This window comes from Cottoperca gobio, chromosome 20 (genome assembly GCF_900634415.1).
Source record: "Cottoperca gobio chromosome 20, fCotGob3.1, whole genome shotgun sequence".
NCBI lineage: Eukaryota > Metazoa > Chordata > Actinopteri > Perciformes > Bovichtidae > Cottoperca > Cottoperca gobio.
In genome coordinates this window covers 10701921-10720314 of record NC_041374.1, presented here as the reverse complement: position 1 = coordinate 10720314, position 18394 = coordinate 10701921, and the positions used below count along the sequence as shown (strand labels likewise).

Below are 18394 nucleotides of genomic sequence, written 5' to 3'. Positions count from 1 at the left end.
GTGGAAGAAATCTGTGTAAAATTGGTCCTAAATTTAATTCTGAGTGTCATTAAAAAAAGTATTATTTAAAAAGTCAAAATTGCCTTAAGCTGTAGGACCCGAGTAAAGTACATTAAATCACCAATCCAGTCACAATAGATGAGGAGTTTTAAAATGTGGAAATGATTAGAGGGGAAATGTGTGAAAGCATGTTTTTTCATTGTTGCTACATGGATATATAATATGTGACTGTGTATCGCAGGTGGACACACTCCGGTCGGAGCTGCAGGGGACACGGTCTGACTACGCACACCTTCGCCATGAGAGCCAGCTGGTCATGACTAATGTTGACCGTTGGATCAGTGAACAAAAGTATGACCACATCGTGATGTTTTCTTGTCTTATTCATTACATTTGTATATTGCATTAGTGTGTGTGTGTGTGTGTGTGTGTGCAGTGTATTTGTTCATGTTTTTTTTTACTCCCATGATGACTGAATAAATGTTACGCTCCTGCATTATGACTGCAAAAGATACTGTTTAACTTGCTCGTGTAGTTTTAAAGTTAATTACATTTCAGAAGTCTGTCTCTGTTCTTTCAGGGTTTCCAACGAGAGCCTCATCGGCCGGATGAAGGCCCGCCAGCGGGTGCTGCTCCTCGTCACTGAGGAGAAAACGTGAGTTCATCAATGTGTCTGTTTGTCTCAATTCTGTTCAGCGTGTTTGTTTTCTAAAGACAACTAAAGATGGAGGGAGGGGGGGGGCTGCTCAGCTAACTGCTACACCTGCAAACTAGGTCACCTCTCCCACCAGAGCAGTTTGTGATAATAGCGCGTGTGTGTTTTTGTGTTCCTGAGCATGTGTTCGAGTGATTCAGGTGGACTCTCTGACATGCTCGCACCTGACAGTTATTCTGCATATCTGCGTCATCATGACACACACACACACACACACACACACACACACACACACACACACACACACACACACACACACACACACACATGCACCCACAGACATGGGCATGACATATTCCTCTTTTCAGAGATCAAAGCTGTCTAGCCGTCTTCTGTCATCCCACCCCCCTGCGGTGCCATGCCTCCCTCAGCCCCGCCCAGCAGCAACACCACCGTCTGTGTGTCTGCTTCTCTCCTCTCTCTCTCTCTGTCTCTTGACTTACAGTGCGTGTGTGTGTGTTTTGTTCTCGTTATAGTAACCTGTAGCAGTGGTAACAGTCTTTACACACCTGGAAAACACGAGCTACGTCAAGTTAGAGCGAGAGAATGTTTCCTCCTTATGCTCAGAAGCGGGATGTTTCTACTTCCCCTCTCATTAAATAAGTCAAAGTCTAAGTAAAAAAATCTGAGTAACTTTTTAATACTTCTGAATACTGAGAATTGGTGTACAAATAATGAAATAAATAGCCACAAGTGATGAATGCATGTGGAAATCTAGCGTTCCATTATAATTGATCATGATGTCAGAGTTAATGTCTAAACTGCTAATTAAAGGCTGTTCTGGAAGCAGAGAAACACAGACACCACTGCTGTTGTGTGGCAGAATATTGTGTCTGCCGTGTTAACAAGAGTCTCTTGATGATAATAGGTGTCTGTCTCTCTCTGCGTCTCCCTCTCTGTGTTTGTTTCTCTGTTTAACTCTGTCTCCGCATCGCCCTGGCTTTCGTCAGACATCTTCAGGGCGCTAATGACACGTTGAAGGCGGAGGTAAAGAGACTGAAAGAAGTGGCGCATGAGAAAGAGAGAGACACGGAACGCTTTAAGGTGAACAGGCGCAAAGTGGAAAAGCAATGAACTACGGAGAGAGAAAGGAAAAAAAAAAAGAGTGTCGATCACAAACAGGTTTGTTTTTCATTTCATAATTGTTTGCAGGCCAGGATCCGAAACCAGAGCATCCGGCAAGACGAGAGAACGTGAGTCATCCGTGTGTGTGTGTGTGTGTGTGTACATTTGTGTTTGTCCACCAGCTGATCAGAGCTTAGCATTCATATCCAACAAAAAGCGTTGCCCACCATGTTTCGCTCTTTCACACACAATCTAGCCTGAACAAAGCTGATGATGATAATAACAGCAGGAGTGCCAAGTTGTGAATGAAACACCCTGTGGGCCCAGCCACCTGTGTTTCCCCGTGTGTGTGTCTGTTCTTCAATCTGAATACGTTGCTCATGCTGGGCCTTTAACAATGATTACACTCTAATCAAGGGCCCATCCTCTCCTGCTTGCCACCCCCATGGCTGTCAAATAGCATTCAACAATGGAGAAGAGATATATTTGTCATGTTCGTTAAGGTAATTAAAATGAATGTGGCACAGATGGGATTGGGTGTAGGATGGAGGGTGTGTGCGTGTGGGAGATGGTGTTTGTGGGGGCACCTGCCGGCAGCAGCACTCCCCATACACCCAGTGTGACCCCCTCAGGTCTCCCTCATTAACACCCCCCCCCCCCTCTCCCCTCCCCTCACCCCGTTTTACACACACTCTCATGTTGCGCCCCTCCCCTAACGAACCACCAGGCTCTGTTTCCAAAACGGATCAGATTTGTTTTGACTGGAGTAGGTTTCCAATGCTATTCAAAGCTGTCAGTCATTTTAATGATATCATTAAGCGGCCGCGACAGAAAGATGAATCGCTTCTCTTTGTCTTTCCCTCATAATTGCGAATGAGCGAGCGAGAGGGACAGAGTGAGAGAGGCAGTTCATATAGATGTATGCATAAGGGGGTTTTGATTGAGCGAATATAATAACATGGAACGAGATAAAAACAGTGAATGAAAGCCTCTTCCATAGTGTCTCCCCGTCCATTCTCTCTTCCATCTCCCCTTTTCTTTATTATGAGGATTCCTAATTTATTTCATTTCATTATTGTACCCCCCCCCCCCCCCCCCCCCCATACGTACCTAACCCGAAATGCCATATGTATGAAAATCATACATCCAGATGTGTCATGATATTTGCATGGCAGTCATATACATTTGATAAATCTCATTACTGGTGGCAAAAGGGGGTATCTTCAGTGTCTCTCCACTGTCTCTATCAGTGGCAGCAATCAACACGGCGTGAAGGTTTTGTCATTAGATATGCCTTTATTAAAGAAATGTATTATGATCACATGGCCTACTGTTCCAACGCAGCTGGAGTGTCACGCTCTCACATGGTGGGTGGCAGTAAAGCCCCCGGAGAGGTGAGGAACGGATGAATGCAGAAGATTTAGATTGAAGAAATAACCAGGCCGCTTTTATTTTGAAGTTAGCAAAGTTGTTTTAGGCACAAAATAAGAGCATGTTACCATATTCAATGAAGTAAAAGTTCAAACTTGGATTTGTTTGCATGTTTTTTAGAACAACAGTGATTAGCTTTAAAAGCTCAAATTTGTTCCACTTATCTGAAGTAACGTCTTTATCAGATCATCAGATCATGGTCATGTTGTTCCTGTAAAACCCAACCCCTCCCTGACAAAAGTGTTTAATCTGAAGAGCAAGAATAAACTCTGTCAACAGGTCCTACGATGCTGAAGTGCCTCCTGCAGTATCGGCGCTGTAAAGCGATGCACTCCTGAAGGTTTGCACTGAAATACAAATACAATATAAAGCAGAGAAAATAGAAAATCAACAGCAATGACACCCTAGTCTCAAATTAATACAATTATTCGTTAGCAAAACCTTTCACATTTCACCTCAAATCATCTAAAATAATATAAATTCGAGTGCACGTTTAAGTGCACTAAGTGGTGGAAGCAGAGATTGATGCTGTTTGCTGTGTCTGACACGACCCATCTGGGAGGAAGCGCTCATAAAGCATCAGGCTTCATCAGTCGCACCATTAACAACGTGCTTCCAATTAAGAGCAGCCAGTGATCACAGCAGAGGATTTGTACGAACACGGAGAACTAAAGTGACGCAGAAACGGAACGAGCAGATAAGACGGAGACTGCGAGAAGACTGTCACGTCTTGCGTAACATTTAAGAGGAGAGCAGTAAATAAGAAAGATGAGTGTGTGTGTGTTCGGAGCGATGAGGGGACCACATAGTTTATTGCCTGGTTTAGAGAGCATGGCAGCTTGGCTTTGACACTAATGACTGTAATTATACACACACTGATTGGGTTAGGCCGCTAATTACACACATCCATGTTTGTGTGTCAACACAGGAACACATGTTTACACTGGTGTCATGCCAAGCATGAAGCGCATCGCTGCCTTCTTACATCGGGCGCATAAATCTCACGCAGTTGTCTCAGCGGCGGTGATGTTTCATGATCTGCTGAAGACCACATTACCATCGAGGAGAGAATCTAAATCAAGTGAAGAATCTGTGCAAATGTGGCGCTTTGGATTTTATGCTTACGCTTAAAGTTTACGCCTCCTTCACTGAAAGTGGTGGAACTCATCTTTTTAAGGCATTTACAATATAAAAGATCAAAGGGAATTTCAGCATTTCTTCTTATTAATGTTCTTTGTATCATCATTATGGTGTGAAATTAAAAGATTTGGAGGGGTCAGTTGCAATTATGTTCAGTGTATAAATGTAATTTTCAGGAAATGAGGTTTCTTTAAAAAAAAAAAAGGAAATGCTTACGTTGGAGAAGCTTGATTAGTTGGTCGGTTAATAGGCAGATTATCTTCTGTCAGATGTTGTCGTGTATGTGTAGTGATTGTGTCACTGGATCATATCTAAAGGCGACGTACTGCACACACACATATTGCACATCAGTTGTTTTTCTTCTTCTCTTGTTGGTTTTATGTAGTGTGTTTTCCATAGAAAAGCATAAGAGAAATCTGAGTCCAGAGACGGTGCAGTGGAGAGCGTTGTTCTGCAGCGGTGCTACCATTGATGTTGTTGTTATCGTCTCTCCGTTAACGTTTTACCATACATGCTTACAAATGCAAAGCAACTGAATTGTTCCACTAATGAATCTCATAAAGTTTTCAGACAAACATGTCAGTTCACATATTAGCATCTCCCTCAAGTGTATCTTAAATGTTTTAAGTTATCGCTAATAGGGCCGTGTGTGTGTGTGTGTGTGTGTGTGTGTGTGTGTGTGTGTGTGTGTGTGTGTGTGTGTGTGTGTGTGTGTGTGTGTGTGTGTGTTTGTGTCAGCTCACCCTGATCCACAGGAACAATAACGCCATTTATTAGCATCTGGATGAGCGTGCACGTCTTCTCAACTGAAGCAAAGCGGGACTGTCTTTCCGTCCGCTGCTCTGATAGGAAATCCCAGCTTGCTCTTTTATAAGAAAATTAACATTGGGGAGGTACGGTGGTACTTTAATGGGCTAAGAAGTCTTCAATAAAGTATTTAGAAGGTTTTTCTGAATGCTAACTGGACAGGTTCACTGGGGCATGAAAGAAAGAGCGTAAAGCGGGGGCAGCGAGCTCTTCAGCCCGTACAGAGCACCATTATCCACCGTCGTTAATTTAATAGACATTCCTTCGTCAGCCCTGGGTCTGAAGATGGCAGACCCCAACATTTGTTTGTCATTTCCCAAAACGTTTTTAATAAACAGTTAAAAATCTTAAATGGCTTCTTGTACTCTTAATGTTCCCTGGCTACGGTTGCGTTCGTTTTGTTTTTTTGTGTGTTTCAGCATTATATACGCTTTCATATATAATTTAATGATTTCTGGAACTCATTTGCTCGCCCGTCTTTGAGTTTAGTAATAAGTTATAATGAAGACAACTTCTTTCTGCCCCAGATTTCTAGGACATTTGATTGGAGCTGTTTTGTCTTGCAAATGCATGTCACTGTACAGGAATACCAGAGTGGAGAAGTTTACAGCGACAGGAGAACACGCAATATGTTTTTTATGATGAAGTGCACGAGTGTTTATTATTCTGTCTTCTTAAACTACTACAGGCACTAAGACTCCTGATGGAGAGTGTACCAAAGACGTCAAAGTTAATTCCTCATATGTGTGTGCATGCGCTCGTGTTGCAGAATGGAAAAGCAGAGTTGTGTTGCTCTAAACCTCAGCAAGATCGAGGACATGCACAACAGACTGCGAAGCAACCTGGAGGCCATCGGAATGCTAAATCAACAAGTAAGAGCACACGCACATGCACACGCACACACACACCGGGTCCTGACAGTCCTTTTACCCGACAGATACAAACACACACCCACACACCAGCCCACCTGCTGTTGAGCTCACTCAGAAGAGGAAGCTTTCATGCGTCCAACTTCAAACAGACACGCGCACTTACACACAGGCGCGCACAGACATCCATTTCCTCTTCCTACGATAAAAGTGAAACGTCGGCAGCGGGGTGGGTGTTTGGGTGTGGGGGGCTTGTGCGCGTTGTGGGGAAGGAGGGACAAATCGTATCGGGAAAAAGCAGTGACGTTTCTTTCCACTGGTAAATGATTTCCCTTTCATGAAACTGAGAGAGGGATGTATATCAATACAGCCGCGCTGATCTCTCCATGACAGCATAGGGAAATGGCCCGCTGTGATAAAACAATGTGGGGGGAAAAACACAGAGGAATATTCTGAGGAAAAGCTGACATTATTTTCACTGTGTTGAAACTTCACAAGAGTCAACAAATCACTAAAGGAGAGACAAATCAAAAGTACTCCTCAGCCCCCTCAGTTCTCCAAAACTCCAGGGCCTGGGGAGCGGCTCACCCGACTTTTGTTAGTCTGCCGAATGGCCCCGCTGATTGACGGTGTACGACAAAAGAGGGTACTTGTTGAAGTTTTGAATGTAATGTTGTTTCAGTGGAAGGTAAATGGCATTAGCTGCTCGTATGAAGCAGAGGAAAGGTGGAGTGGAGGAAGAGAGAATCGTTGTTTAACAGGTCAGGTGTGTAATAGCACCTCTTAATCTCTAGTGTGAATCATTACACACATCGATCCAACATGGACATCCTACGCACACACAGACATACAGGCACAGGTTGGAAAGGATGGGATACAGACGGTTCATTTACACAAGGCTATTCCCTTCACTGTCCACTGGACACACACTTGCTCCCACTCACACACACACACACACACACACACACACACACACACACACACACACACTCGCACACACAGATATCAGTGAATGGAATGTCTCTGTGTCTCTGCTGTGGTCTCATTTACTCATAGTCACAAACTGGTTCAGTGCTGTTGCTTTCTCACTCGCCCACAGGCGCATATTAACACCAGCTATACAACGCGCGCACGCATGATTTACATCCGACTGTCAAGCTAATTTCATGCAAACTTTTGAAATGTCACACAAAATTAGATCCGAGTTAAGTGATTTTCCATCAACGGGGATGAAGATGAACATCAGAGGAAAGACTTGATTAGCATTAAGCGAGCTGTTATTGTGCTTTAGCAGCAGCTCATGTGCAGGTTATTTCATGCTTTCATGCAAAGATGAAGAAGAGATGCATGAGGCAATATTCCAGTACACCGCTGCAGGGAGTGATGGATGGACAGGTATTTCATATTGTCTGTTGTTTTCAATGGGCAGATCATCCTACGCCAACAATCCATTAAAAACTTCTCTGTCAATGAGAAGAAGTGTACTTAGTTTGCTGTCTCTATTCAGCTTGCTCTGTAATTTTTCAGAATTTGTATTAAAACAGTTGAATGGAAACGCAGCTTTACAGACGGAAAAGTGCAAACACACTCATACAATGCACCGGCAATAATCCCCCCTCCCATCCCCCTCCTCCCCCTCCGTGTCTGTCTCTGTCTCTTTACTTTCTGTCTCCCCCACTTACAGACATCCTTTTCATCCACACGCATGCCCACCAGTTCACCCGCAATATGTGAAGGTTAAGGAGACAAGCTGTGATTTTTAATTTCACCCCCCTCCTTTGCAATTAAGGAAGCATCCAGAACAACCAAAGATGAGGAAAATTAAACAGGTCCCCTTGAATATACGGTTAATTATAAATGTCAACCTCAGTGTTCTTCATCTGGAAACTCTACTGCTTTTGGCATAACATAAATGAACACGTTGCAGGATGTTTGCCTGTTGAAGACGGTAAATACTCTCTAAGCGTCTTAGGATAGTTTTGACACATCGACATGTCATCGGCTCTTTGAGGGTTAAGCCTAAGACCTCGCTATTTCTAGTCATGAGATGTAATACATTTGCTGAGATTTATTGAGCGTGTGTGTGTGTGCACGGTGTCTGGAAGGGTAATGTTAGCAGAACCATCCGGAAATGTGTCTGTCTCATCTCCGTTTGTGTTTTTCTCTCCCCCTAACACACACACACACACACACACACACACACACACACACACACACACACACACACACATGCGCACACACACACACATGGCCAGACATGTCGATGTGACATCATTCTTGAACCGCAGCGTTCGCACAGACATACACACACACTAAAAAACAGATGTGGATAAGTGCAACTGTCATTACCCGACGTGTCTCTTTGTCTCTCCATCCTTTAATTTCTTATTTTACTCTTCCTCGTAGCTAAAAATACATTATTTCAAATATTTTATTCTCTTTTATCTGCCTTATTACAATTTTTAGACGGGCACATTTTGCATATAATTACAACGCTGTACAACAAATGTAAATGTCATTTCTTTTCTTTTCTTTTTTGCATTTAAAGACACTTTTTAACTCAATCTCCTCCCTGCCTTTAACCAAATGTCCCTATCAAAAAATAAGACACCCTCAATTTAGCTAGTCTGTAATTGTGTTTCAGGGAGCCCAATCATGTTCTGACGATGTGCGATTTGTTTTGAGTCACGGATGATTTTGTGTCAAATCGACCTCTAATGATCGCTCAAATTGGTTGTTTTCATGTAGAAATTTACACCGTCGCATGACTCCTACTTGCAACCATTTCAAACTGTGAACACAATACTCTCCTGAAAACCCCCTCGCAATTTTCCACTTGCATTTCTGTTTCAACAGGCATGAAAGTAACTGTGAAAGATGAATTAAGCACATAATGGGAAGTCAGCTACTTCATCAACTTGATAGCTGTTGACTTTTGATGGTTGATATTTATTGGTAACTTCCAAATTAAGTTTTGCGATTTGGTTGATTTAACTAAACAAGTGTGATGTTTACACTCCCCTGAAAGAAGTGTCTCTGCTCCCTCAGTCCCGTTCTACGGTCACACATGAAGGTTTCCTTTCAGAACTGTTGTTATTCTTTGTGTCTGTGTGTCTTCCTCTGTGCATATGTCTCTCTCAATGTCTCCTTCTTTCTCTCTCCAGTTAAACTCCCTCAGCGGGGAGAATAAGCGGTTGTGTAGGCGGCTGCAGGAGGAGAGGTCTATGCGTAGACAAGTGGAGCGACTGCTCCCTCCTCCGCCTCCCACCTTCCAGCAGTGCTCCTCCGTCTACCTCCCCCTCTCCCTCAGTGCCTGCCCACCTCCTCCCTCCACCTCCCTACTCTCATCCCTCCGCCTCCCTCCTCCCTTGAGCCCGGGCACAGCGACGGGGGACATTGATGGGATTCTAACCCAAACCAAGCTGAGCAGAGCCGGGCTAGAGAGACCAGGTGAGTGCGAGGCTTTGGGTGAAGCGTTCCGGATTAGGCCGCCTGCCTCTCTGGAAGATGCTCCGTCTGGGAGGACAAGCAGGGATCAGAACAAATGAAGCCCCCTGAAGACTTTGACCTGTCGTGACTTCCTGACCTCCAGCTCCTCACCGGGGAGCGTGCTCAGTTTGAGGTTAATGTCCTGCAGGTCAAAGTCAAGTCCCAGGGTGCTTTTTGCCTGAGGGGGACTCCAGAACCAGCGAATGATGGAATTCCCTCAAATCGTCAAAATTCAACTCAAACATCTCTCGACCGCTGTGCCATGAAGAGGTTTTATTCCAAGAACATTCACCTTTTTTTAAAGATTACGAATCTAACACTTATCATAAAAGAGCAATTTATCACGCTGCAAAGCTCTGAACAGCGGCAGCTTATAACATTAGCAATTATGTCTTCAAATAATGATCTTGTTTTGCAACAAAACTGTAGCACGAAGCACTAAAATGTATTTTGTCTACACTTCTTTGAGAATCCAGACAGTTCTGATGAACTATAATCAGTTTAATTCAACTTAAATAGGCAAATTAACTAAACAGAACAAGTGACTAACACATTCTTAAGTGTTGATGAATGCGTCTCACACCGGAGGAGAGTCGTGCTTTGGATATATGAGGGACGGCACATCATCAGTGTCCACACACACACACACACACCTCCGATGTGGACGGCTGTAGCACAGTCTCTGATTACGCTGCAGCTGTGCGCCATGTGTCCTGCGTCTACTGCGTTGAATGTAGCCGTATGTCTTTATGTGCGAGTACATTATGTGTCTGCGTGCTTCTGCCTGTCTGTAAGTGCCTGTGGCTGAGTGTGTGCTTGTGTGTGATTGAGTGTATTAGATGTTTATTATAGTAGATGTTGTTTTAGATTTTTAGTTTTATACTTTTTATTGATTCCTCTCTGTCGTTGTGTTCTGAGTGTTGTTAAGACGGGGAGAATAAAGACAGATACATTTGTGAGCGGTTGTACATTCTTCCCCAATTCTATTCCATCCGTCAATATGCCAACAATATATCAACCGGCTAGCAACGCCACCTGTTAGCATCGCATAATTAGGCATTTTTACAGTTTTTACGTGACAGCTGAGACACAAAGATGATGACACATCGGCAACCAGCAGGGAAGCAGGGACGACACGCTCACACCATATTTATCCTGCTGTCTTTCCATGAGCATCTACGAGTGACTCGGGGCGCTTTGTGTTTGTAGTTGAACATATAGTTGAACAAGAGCTCTGTTGCACATGCACACGAGCAACGACAAAGAAAAGAAGCATGCAAATATCTTAAGAGAAGCAGCGCTATTATACTGTGATAATGAGAATTCTAGGGAAAGCAGGTCTCAGACCACAATTGGCTTCCTCGTTCTCTCTTGCTGTCTCCCCCACCTGTCTCCCAAACCCCCTCTTTTTTTATTATCCTTCATTGGTTCTGTACATACATAGCTGTTGTATAGCCGGTCAGGATGTCGTACATTTTAATGATTGCGAGTAGAACTGCATGTCCTTGTTAGCTTGGTTTTCCCTCATTTGCCGTGTCACACTCAAAACTAGCCTTCTTTTATGTGCAAACACACGTGCGTGCACCCGCTCACACATCCGCACGCATTTATATTCTTTCACAAACGCACACACTTTGCGCAAACGGCACAGTCATTAAAAATGAAACCACAGGCTTTTTGAAAACTCTGAGGACTGAGGGGAAAGTCAGCGGCGCAGCGGTGAAAAGAGTCCCCCTGGAAACAATGAGGAGAATGATCATTTGTTGTTCTTGAAAACCCGGTGAGGTTTCACAGAGGTTAAGCTTCCCTTTGATGTGTTTTTAACTCGTTTCAGCTCTGTGGAGGGATTAGTCAGCCTCTCACACACACAAACACAAATGCACACATTCGCACACACGAGCACATACAGGCTCTTAATTTCCTCACCATGAGCTCTTCTCTCACAAAGGCAGAAAGCACAGAACAGGCTCCTTCCTAACCTAATTTCATCAAATGAGAGTGGGTGGTACTTCACTGCTGTATGTGTGGTCCCTTGGAAATCTGTGGTAAACCAGAAAAATATTGCAAGTCAGTATTTTTCTTTTTATCCCAAATTAGCGTCAGGCTGTTTGTGAACAGTGTGGGCCCTCGACCACGAGAGAGACGGAGAACGAGAGACGGAGTAGCTGTTGATCATCACGGCACTCATTATAGTGTTTACGAGGCATTATTTGATCCCTATTTCAAGATACAAATGATTGGGGTGCTTGTGCCTATGATGTGTGTGCGTGTGTGTGTGCGTGTGTGTGTGTGTGTGTGTGTGTGTGTGTGTGTGTGTGTGTTTGTTATCAGCTCCAGTCTGGGCTTCCCTGTAGGTCTCTGTGTGGTTGCTCATGCTAATAATCACACAGAAAGCATTCGCAGCCCATGTCGTAAGCAGCTCTACAACAAATAGTGTGTGCAGATGATTCTCAGTGTTTGTCTAACTTAGAGTACCAGATGGTGCAGACAGACCTTTTATGTTTATTTGTTATATTGCATCTCTAAAATGTGCGAGGCTCACTATCAGCTGTCATTAGGGTTATTCAAATGAAGCAAATAAGATTCTCGCTTATTCCGATTTTTATTATTTTACTTGGACTTAAAGTTTTTCTTAATTGTAGAATTATAGTATAAATGTGTATCCTTCATATTAACGAGTCCATACACGGTGTTGCATTGTGTCAACATAAAATAGAAAGAGAAAGAGAAACCTTACCTCAAAGTCTTTCCCTTCAGGAATTCAAATATACATGTATATTTTAATAGCCTTTTTTTTTTTTTTTTTAAGTGTCATATCATGACAACCTACATACAACACATGGAAACGCCTGTTTATCATGTGACAAATGCCGGGGCCAGCGCAGTCTTCTGTCACTGCTACAAGGACTTTTAGTCGTATGTCACACCATGAACAGAAATTGACAACAGAGGGTGAGAGAGAAAGAAAAGTGACAGCGGTGCTGGCAACGTGTCTCCTCTAAAAGCTCGGTCACAGCTCCTCACACAATGTTTCACTTTTAAAAAGGTGGGTTTTAGTTGTGTGGTTACTTTTTATAGACCGTACAGCGACACGATGGCAACATGCTGACATCATGTTGGGGCGTTTGGGCTGCAGGAGATTCATTTTCACAAAGTCCCAGCAGAAGCCCTCGATTTCACACACACACACACACACACACACACACACACACACACACACACACACACACACACACACACACACACACACACACACTTATCTACATTTTGTATTTGATTTTGTCACATATCAAAGACTGCAAAATCACATTTTTCATCTGTGTTCATATTTGCGTCGCCTCTACTACTACTACAGCTTTAACCCTGTGCTTAGTTTCTACATTTTCTAATTTAACTCCTCAACTGAAAGGAAAATAAGTTTTGCACAAACATTTTGTTGTTTTGGCTTCATCTATAATTATCATGCATGTATTTATTTTTGCTTTGCTTTGCCAGAAACAAACTATGACGCTCGCATTAAAACACATGGTTAACGTTCTGACTTTAAACTGTTTGATCGTAGTTTGTTAAGTAAGTTTAGTCGCCTACGTTACTTAATGTAATTTGGCTTCACACTGGACAATAATAGTTGCAATAGTTAAAAGTAAATATATCCAGAGGAATAAAAACTTGCATTTGCAAGATTTCTGTTCAGCAGCTGCAGCGATGGCATTAGAATAAAACCCAAACTTAGTCTACAAGTGTATAGTTCATTAACTATGTATAAGTTTACATTGTTGCATAATGGTTTCATTTGGGAATTGAACCTTTGCATTTCCACAATCGTATTTATTTATATTCCATTAAACAACACAAGCCCACAAACATAAAGCCTGCAACCTGCTGTAAACTCAAATATCCCCGAGTCTGACTTGAAGGGGCCGTGATCAAACCACGCTACTTATTTTACTATGATGCCCATTGCTGAGTCGTAATACAATAAAAGTGAAGAGATATTTCCTCATTGGTAGAAGTACAGCTCTTGTACAGTCTGTATTAGTCTGGAGAGTTACTGTGGACTGTCTTTTGATGTTGAATGGGATGTGAGTACACGGCGTTCTGGATCCAAGTGCAACTCTGGATTGGTTGCAAAATGAGAACACAATGCTTGTGCATTGTCTGGTTGTTTAGTGTGATCTTCCATGATTTTCTCTGTAGTCATTCATTAAATTACTTTGTATATAGTTGCAGCGTCCAGTCCAATGCTGTGTTGGGCAAAAGTGCATCTTTTTGTCATTTTGTTGGACCGAGCATCGTAGATCATAAACATGAAACAACAGGGCGAAATGCAAAGAATGTAAAAGTTTGGAATACCCACCGGTTAATAAACATCGTGACACCAACGATCTGTAGATAAATATAAAGTTTATCAAAAGCTTGTTTTCAGAGCATACTTTCTTACAAATGCAACTTAAAGCACCGCGATAAACTAATACAGACAGACAAACATGTGCACACAAACATCAGTAAAAACTAAATGAATCCAACACAAATGTAAATGGGACACATTGATGTGTCTGTTTGCAACATAACAGTGTTACAACAGAGAACTGGCGGCACCACATCTACATTAATAGGGAGCAATTTGAATAATAATGACATAAAGTGCATGTTAAAGAGAAGATATGATACAAACAGGGCTCAGAGAGCTTCTCTGTGTCTCTGAATGTGATGTTAAACTTTGAGTTGTACAGTTATTGACTTTAGCATAAGTACAAATAATGTTGATTTAATAAATAACAAGAAGAAAAAAAAGATGCCCAAAACAAAAACTTGGAAATGTAACATTTTATTTGTTCCCCATTCACTCCCATTGTCTGGAGAAACGGGTCTTAAAACATTTAGCTCATAAATGTATTGCCCATTTAAATAGTTATGAAAATAAATGATGATTATACTTTCTATTCTGACATAAGGATTATACACCACTGCAAACTTTTTACACTCAATGTCAGTTGTCTTACTCAGGATAAAGATACACATCATAAATCTTGTTTATTGTAATGCTTTATGGAGTATGGTAGCAAACAGGGGACATATGACAGATTGTTGTGTCTGTTTCCATCTCTTAATGGCTGAAATGACCATCAGTCCAATTTCTCAAAAAAAGTTGGCATGTTCCCTCAAGGAGTAAAGGAAGAGGTAAGAAGAAATGGGGGGGGGGGGGATGGTACAGTTTAAGACAGTAGGAAACCTAGAGGGGAAAAAGAGATTACAAGACAATTTGAGGGAGAGGAAAAGAGATGAGGACTACAGGGAAAGAGGAAAGGAAGTAGTGAAAGGGATGCATGGGGGAACAGGCTGAAAGAACGCTGCTGGGGATTTAGGGACTAAGTTTTGGAATGAAGGGGGAAAAAAGCAGAGTGAGAGATGGATGCAGAGGGACGCCGACAAAGGAATGAAGGGAAGGAGGTGTAGGGTGTGATTTAGAGAGTGGAGAGGTTAAGATGGGGAAAGAGGAGGACGAGAGTAATGGGACATTTAGGGAAAGGTGGTGAGATGGAAAGAAAAGTGAAAGGTGAGAGAAGCGTGTGACGGAGAGAATGAGAGATGGAGGAATGAGGGAGACACTGGAGATTTAGCGAGGGGAAAGATGGGAAAAGAGCAGAATGAGAGAAAGAAAGAATGAGAGAGTAGTGAGAGATTTAGGGTATATATGGAAGAGAGAGTGTCAAAGAAGAGCATATTGTCCTTATCGGCCTGCTCCAGAAAGCCTGCTCCCTAATGGGGCCGGTGTGAAGGGGAAATGAGGACTAGGCCTGATGCTACCTGATTAGCCATCGACTCACATCAAAGGGAGGGGAAGGAGTGTAAGGTGTGTGTGTGTGTGTGTGTGTGTGTGTGTGTGTGTGTGTGTGTGTGTGTGTGTGTGTGTGTGTGTGTGTGTGTGGATGTGGGCTGAAGGTGAGTCACCATCACCTCATTCAGCGGGACCACGAATGAAAATCACTCTCACTGTCCCCACACACACATACTCAGACACATGGCCATTTTCTTCAACCTTGAAAGGGAAAGCTGCTCTGAATAAGGAGATCCTCTGAATGCGGGAGCGGAGGAGAAGGAGGGGGGGTAGAGAGGAAGGAGGGGTAAATAGACAAAAAGGAGGCGGGAGGCGTGGATACGGTGGAAAAGGGACGGAGCAGGGAGGAAGTGGAGAAAAAGGAAGGAGACATCAAAAGAGTCATCATGCTCCATATTAGCGAAATAATGAAATTTGCCTTTTAGCTAATGACATCTCGGGACAGCTCTGTTAGTTTTCACATGAATTACAGCAGGCCGGACCGCATCTCCCACTCACTACCTCGGCACAGAGCCATACACACACACACACACACACACACACACACACACACACACACACACACACACACACACACTTGCGTGGACTCAAGGAAAACACACACACACATCAAGAGCGATCAGTAGCGCAGCGGCGACCGGTCGCTGTCCCTGTTTGAAATTCAACACTCTCAGAGACCTATATCCCTTTTCTATTCCCCACCCTGAATTCATTACTGTCACACACACTTACACACCTATAATCATATTCATCATACTCGCCGGAGCCTCCCCTACCTCTCTCCCTAAATGTTCTATCCAAGGGAGCCCCAATATCGCTGCTGATGACCTTCATTAGTCTCCCCTCTCCTCCTGCACGTTCGACCTACTGTATTCTGTTTCTCTCACACTGTATGTTCACATCTCTTTCCTCACGTTGTCTTTCACGCACTGTTTCTCTTTTCTCCCTCTCTGTTGTTTTTTATTATTTTTTTATCTGTCACTCTTTTCTCATTACTCCCTCTCTCTGTTTCATTAGCATACAGAGTAAGAAGATGGCGCTGGGGGTAATCTGCGCGAGTCGGCGGTGACAAAATGGAGGGCGTCATCAGAGGTCGCGGCGCTGTCATCAACCGCCAAACGTTCCGCTGATGTCTGCCTGCCACACGCTCACGCTCGTGCATGCATCACACATATTTGCAGTGCACAGGGGACAAAGAAGGGAACATGTATCCGTAATCAGGTGTGACACATCACAGCGTAAATGCTGCAATCTCACCTGACAGCCACGTACACACATGAAATGTTTGCGTTGTGGACCACCGCGACGGAAACAGACTTTGACAGGTATCTGAGTATATTCTGGGATGCACATAACAGCGGCTTTAATAAATGCAGCCGGCTTGTTTTGTTTGGGTTATTTTCTAGTTGTTGAATGTATTATGGTTTTATAGGATGTAGATGTGGCAGCTTTGCAGAGAGGAGCGGACTGTGATTTCCTTAAGCCTTCAAGTTGCACTAACAATCAGTTTACTGAGAGATTTTTATCTTTTGTCATCATTAATTTGTCTTTAAATGCACAGATCTACAAATACTCCTTGCCCTGGAACATGCATGCAGGTACAAAGTTACATGGTATGGTATGGCTTCTTTAACTGTCCAATTGAAAACATTGTTGCTTTCTTTTTCAGTGTGGTGACTCCTGCTACTTCAACCTAGTTAACGTAAAAGATTAAAGCAAAGTTGGTAACTTTTGCTGGATAACAGCCGCTGTACGCGTGACAATTATGAGACGTTCATACTAAATGATAAATGTAAAGGAGCAGTGGCACCGCAGAGTCATGAAGTCAGCAAACTGTGGTGACTAACATTAGCTACAGGTCAGACCATGTACAATAGCAACATTAAGAAAGGATTAGATGTATTGCTTTTAATTTGTAAGAGAAAGACAGTTATCTAATCTTTCAAAAAGTTACAGCCTCGCTTCAAACTTTAGGATTCTCATAAGCATTAAACATGCTAATGTTACTGGCATGAGGTTGGAACCGACTTACTTACCGCCCTTTATGTCTACCGGCATGTAGGGCAGCAACAAACAATCTACATCGTGTCAAAAAGGGAAAAAGATTCTCATGTCAGAAGTTGTTGATCAGCTCCCTGAACAAAGAACACAACTTTAGCCGTTAGCTTAACATACTGAGCAACGGGATGCTGTGTCACTTTACCTAAGAGTTTTCTTTGGTGTAACATATTTTAAAGTGGGTGCTTTTAATGTATAATCTGCGTTAGTTTTTACCACGTTAGTACTGCGAGATTGTCCAAAACAACTGTGAGCAAGTGGAAAGAGGAGTTTCTGCATCGGTTGCATCTGTGGTGGACCAGTGTGTGAAGCTCAGCACACCCCACATTTAGCTTCAACACTTGACCGACATACGATTTTAAACTGAGTAACACAAAGCTGACACATCTTTACTGCACAATGCTATCTACTGTACGTACGCTTTTCTTTGTCACTGATCAAAGCCATCAGAACATTAGAGTAAGTAGAAAAGTAGCTGAATCTGCCCTCTCACCTTCACACTAACCTAATCCTGTCGTGTGTTTTTACTTTGTCTTCCTCACCAAGGGAGACGCTACAATATACTGTGACAACGTAGCAGAGCTGAAATCATGGGTGTGTGTTGATCAGTTGATGGCCTCCTACTCGCTTCTTGATTAGAAATTGCATACTTGTTAATATCTGCGCTGGCTTGACAAGCAAACTGTGTCTCAACAAAGTAAATGGCGATGGGCTTAGACGGGTGAGAGGGAGTGTGTTTGGGTAAAAACTGGTTACAAGGAGTGGTAGCCAAGAGAGAAATTAGAGGGAGAAATGGAGAGGACACACACACACACACACACACACACACACACACACACACACACACACACACACACACACACACACACACAGAGTGAAGGATGGATTCCCAGGAGGCAGTGTTAAGTTGTATTGGTGTGTGAGCTTGTCACTAATAGTGTCCCTGCCATGGTTATGAGAGCTAGAAATACTTTGGTGCTA

The 18394-nt window shown here is 43.0% G+C and overlaps 1 protein-coding gene across 5 annotated transcripts in view; it reads left to right on the top strand.

The window, feature by feature from the left end:
• The window catches only part of pmfbp1 (polyamine modulated factor 1 binding protein 1), a 49424-nt gene extending 32373 nt beyond the window's left edge, over nt 1–17051 (top strand). For 2 of the 5 annotated variants that reach the window (XM_029457277.1, XM_029457276.1), the window contains exons 13-18: nt 242–351; nt 581–655; nt 1666–1759; nt 1868–1908; nt 5928–6030; nt 9192–10619. In XM_029457277.1, the coding sequence (XP_029313137.1) occupies nt 242–351; nt 581–655; nt 1666–1759; nt 1868–1908; nt 5928–6030; nt 9192–9575 (807 nt within the window). In that variant the 3' untranslated portion in view covers nt 9576–10619. Of the gene's footprint in view, nt 1–241; nt 352–580; nt 656–1665; nt 1760–1867; nt 1909–5846; nt 6031–9191; nt 10620–16372 lie in introns of those variants that run through there. The other 3 variants (XM_029457278.1, XM_029457281.1, XM_029457280.1) reach the window with 3 other exon arrangements.
• Nucleotides 17052–18394: the final 1343 nt, after the last annotated feature.